The sequence below is a fragment of the Phytophthora sojae genome, assembly GCF_000149755.1.
Source record: "Phytophthora sojae unplaced genomic scaffold PHYSOscaffold_19, whole genome shotgun sequence".
NCBI lineage: Eukaryota > Oomycota > Peronosporomycetes > Peronosporales > Peronosporaceae > Phytophthora > Phytophthora sojae.
The window spans coordinates 264795-268885 of NW_009258133.1; the positions used below are offsets into that span (position 1 = coordinate 264795).

The 4091-nt window shown below is 49.4% G+C and overlaps 2 protein-coding genes across 2 annotated transcripts; one reads left to right on the forward strand and one right to left on the reverse strand.

Annotated features, from left to right (window-relative positions):
* Positions 1-180, forward strand: PHYSODRAFT_418644 (hypothetical protein; the record flags this gene model as incomplete). The annotated part of the gene is made up of 1 exon (XM_009541206.1): positions 1-180. A coding segment is annotated over one exon (180 nt), but the record flags the coding sequence as incomplete, so codon positions are not given.
* A 942-nt stretch (positions 181-1122) lies between these two features.
* On the reverse strand, positions 1123-2449 carry PHYSODRAFT_388628 (hypothetical protein; the record flags this gene model as incomplete). Its single annotated transcript, XM_009541207.1, has 2 exons — positions 1123-1326; positions 2240-2449. Coding segments are annotated over 2 exons (414 nt in total), but the record flags the coding sequence as incomplete, so codon positions are not given.
* Between the last annotated feature and the right edge of the window lie 1642 nt (positions 2450-4091).

A 4091-nucleotide genomic window follows, 5' to 3' on the forward strand; every position in this document is an offset into this window, starting at 1 on the left:
TTTGCGTGGACGACTGCAGCAGCTGATGCTCTGCAGCGGGCTCGTTTTGACACGCTCAAGCATCGTTTTCAGGGCACCAGAAGCGCGAAACAGCTTGCCGCCGCCTGGATGTTAGTCTCCGCAGAAACGTATCTAGTCTCGGGGCTCGAGGTGAAACCCCACCAGTGCAAGTCAAAGGTAAAGTACAAGGCCATCTATGATAACGTGTAGGATTTCTAATTGATTTTGTAAAAAGTAAAGCGCGGCTGCAACTTTCTTCTCAAAGCTATGCTGCCGTACTTTGGCAGCAGCAAACAGAACACCTTGATCTCGTAGTAAACCAGCAACCCGTAGGAAAGTCGGCTTGGTGCAGCGAAGATTCCAATCCAACTTGCATACGCGGCTGACTGTAGCATGAGGTCACGGTACGAATCTGTTCCTTAGGGCCTCGCGGCGCATCGTCGGATTCTCCTGATAGGAGGACTGCAACCTGTGCGACAGCTGAGCATGTAGCAACCAGTACAGCTTCCTCTTCGTCCATTGTGTGTGCGGCTGAACTGCCTCAATCTCCAGCTACTTTCTCCTTCTTCACCTCTGGGAGCTGGAGAAGGAGACGGGGTAATTCTCCAGTTGTCACGTTGTGAACTAAACTATTTTGACCAATCAAAAGACAAGAAATAGAGTTGATGAGAGGCCATCTCCATCTCCATCTCCAGCTACCTAGCGATTCGCTAGTAGCGAACACGCTCTTAGAGCGTGCAGAAGAAGGCGGAAGGACACGGCAAGCAGCTGTCGATGATGATCACCCACGAGTAAAGGACGATAACAACCTCAGATTTGTACAACAGCAACCACACCAAACGGGCACGAGCAACCATAGCACGATCGACGATTGGGAAATGGACAGGTCGGTAGCTACATACAGAGCGACTCGCTCTGGGAAATGGACTGGTCAAAAGCTAGAGCGACTCGCTCTGAGCGAGACAACAATATTATTGAGAGCATGCGCGCGCAGGTACATGTAACACCTGCGCAAGAAATGTAATTAGGATGCCATGGTACTTATATTTATAGGATTTTACTCTTCTTATTTGCTACGTTGGCCGCGCGGATAATACGCTGATGTAGAAGCGCACGGTAGTTTTCGACATTGAATTTGTCGGAGCGCAACTTATCCATTGATCCACGTAGCGTATGCGGGCGATCTTTCATAATCGCTGTGGATATCTTTTCGATGAAGTAGAGCAGATAAATTCCACAATCAACAGAGTTTTGCTGCTGAGGCTTGGTAGGGGAGGCGTGAAAACTCCATTTAACCGACCCCACCGGAGCTGTTTCTGGGACCCGCTCTTTCGCCAACCACCACTGCATCAAAGAAAACACGTTTGCCGTGTCATGCGCTTCTGTAGCAGAATTAACGTGATACAGCCGAATGACGCCCCCCTGCAGGGGATTCTCAACCGCAAGAAAGCTCCAGTGACTATTACCGTTGACTGGAAGAATAACAAACCGGTACGATACCCAGTCAAATTTCCCTATGTGACCAGCGAGGCGCTCGTCCCTTGCAGCTTTCTCCTTTGTTCTTTTCACGGAATGGCTTCTCCCGAGGCATGAAACCATGCACAAAATAATCAACGGCGGACTCTGTCAAAGTCTGATGCGGCATTAGGCTGTCCAGGTCCTCGCGATAGATTCAGCTCGTATCATCACCACACGTCCACTCCAATATTGGCTTCTGCTTCCGCGACCTGGTAGCAGACTGCCTCCGATGCAAAGAAGTCTTCTTAGCAGCTGTAGGCACCTCATAATCGCTCTCTTCGGACTCGTTACAATCCATACTCTCGCTACTGCTATCGCTTTCATCCGATCCAGCGCTATCGTAGCTGTCTTCATCGCTGTCTTCATCTCCACAGCCATCGAAGGGTACAGCGCCGTCACCGGGGGTTACTCCATCATTTTGACCACGCTCACTGTCGACACCAGGGGTTACGCCTCCAGCACCTCCATTCTCCTCGTGCTCACTGTCATCACCACGGGTTACACCGCCACCACCAGAGGTTGCACCGCCGTCAGTAGAGGGTACACCGCCATCGTCAGGGGGTACACGTGCTGTGTAGCGTTGGATAAACCGTTTTACCCATGTTGCTTCGGACTCTGGAATATCAAAATCCGAGTTGAACTCTTCCAGGCTCCGGCAATAAAACATCACATCGTCAAACGTCCCGTTGTCCTCCATAAGCTCATGAAGGTATTCGATTACTCTCCATTCGTCCGGCTTCATCTTGTGTTTTCGTCCTCCGCCTTCGTTGCGCTTGCGATCTGAGCCAACCTCTTTGTCACAAACATCCCAGTAGCGTTTCACCCAGCCTCTCAAAGTCGATTCCTTGACCTCAAGCTCGACAGCGGCTTCTTCTTGAGTCCAATCTGGGTTATCTACTTTCCAGCGCCTAAGAAGCGCAAGCTTCTCCTTCTCAGTGCGATTCACACACACACCCGCCTCTTCATTCGGAAAAGGGGGAAGGGAGGGGGAATTCTCGAATGATAGTCAGCCGTATATGGCCAATCATTTTAGGTATCAGATTTAATCAGATCAAGAGTAAATATCAAATTAACTCGCGCGAGTTATTCTGAATCCAGCACTTTGAGGTTAGTATGAAGTACTTCGGGGTTAGTATGAAGTAGTGCGTAACCGACCTACAGCAGGCCAGGGGGGCTGTATGAGGTTCGAACTGCAGTGCTTACATTCCCTAAGCCCGAATTTGTGGCGATACGCTTATACTTGAGCAGTGGTCGTGAGCTTATCCGGTTAACACGAACGCCTACTCAGCCAAGTTGCCTTTCCGTCCATTGTAGCTAGTAGGGGGTTGCTTGTACAGGATGACAGCAGCGAGGCCCAAGACTTATTGACGCCTGAACAGGACAAGCGCGAAGCGACAAGTGCCGAGCACGAACTAAGTCAAGGGATGATCCAAACTACACATGTGGGCTATATATAACTCAATGGAAATCTCCATTTTGATATATGGAGAGTAGCACATAGTGACCATGTTGCGTTGGTGGCACCAAGTGCTAATAGTTAGCAGGTGCTTCCAAGCCGATGAATTCTAAATTATTAACACGGAAAACGCTGTTGAGAAATCAAGATAGATTCCGGGAGAGCTCGAAAGTGGTTTCGTTACGCGAGCCTGGTTGTTCTACCCACAAAACCAGAAACACCTACAGAGTGGCATTCGAATACATACTATGTGAGTCATCAATTATATCGCTTTGTGACGTAGATGTTTGTAGATCTTGCGATATAAGCAAGGTCCAGGAAACAACTACATGGTATCGGTGGCAACAACCAGCCTCCATTTCAACATTACCGACCTTTTGAGAAGTACTTCAGTCGTAAAAGATGTAATATTCGTATAGACACGCAGGTAGCCTCTTGCCAGGAACTATTCTAACAAAAATTGCATGTCGAGGGCCGCCGTGGCCAGGGGGGACGGCCAATTTGGCGTCTGATGGGGACGGGCTCGGTTGGAGGTGGCAAATGCTCAGATGTGGTTGACGTAGACCATACATATGGCCCAGAACTGGTAAATGTTTCTTGCCAAGTCGCCAAACCAGTCTGAAATGAATATGGGGGAGCTGCAGGACTTGGCTTGTAACTTGACGGTTTTGCGTGCGTCTGTAACTCACACCGCACAATGAAGGAGGAAGAGAAGGTGAACGCGCTGCGGGGGAGTAAAGCAACTTGCTGCTCTCGTTGTATTTTTCGTGTTTTTTGTGGTTTCCCCTCTTTACTTTTCTCTCTCCTTTCCCAGCTCCTGAGCCTTTTGTGTATCTGCACTTCAACTTACTGTAGAGCAAAAGCTACACTGCAACACGAGCAACAGGTGAGGACCAGTAATTCACAACAGCCCCACCTACTGGTTGTCAACGTTGCACGAGTTCGTGGTAGTCTCGTATTCCCCTTGGGAAATCAATCCCATGCTTGCTCGATGCTGCTCAAACTTCACACGAGGCAGTGGCTTTGTGAATTCATCAGCCACATTGTCATCCCCAGCCACTCGTTTCACAGTTATCTCGTCCAGCTCAACACGTTCGCGGACAAAATGATGCCACAC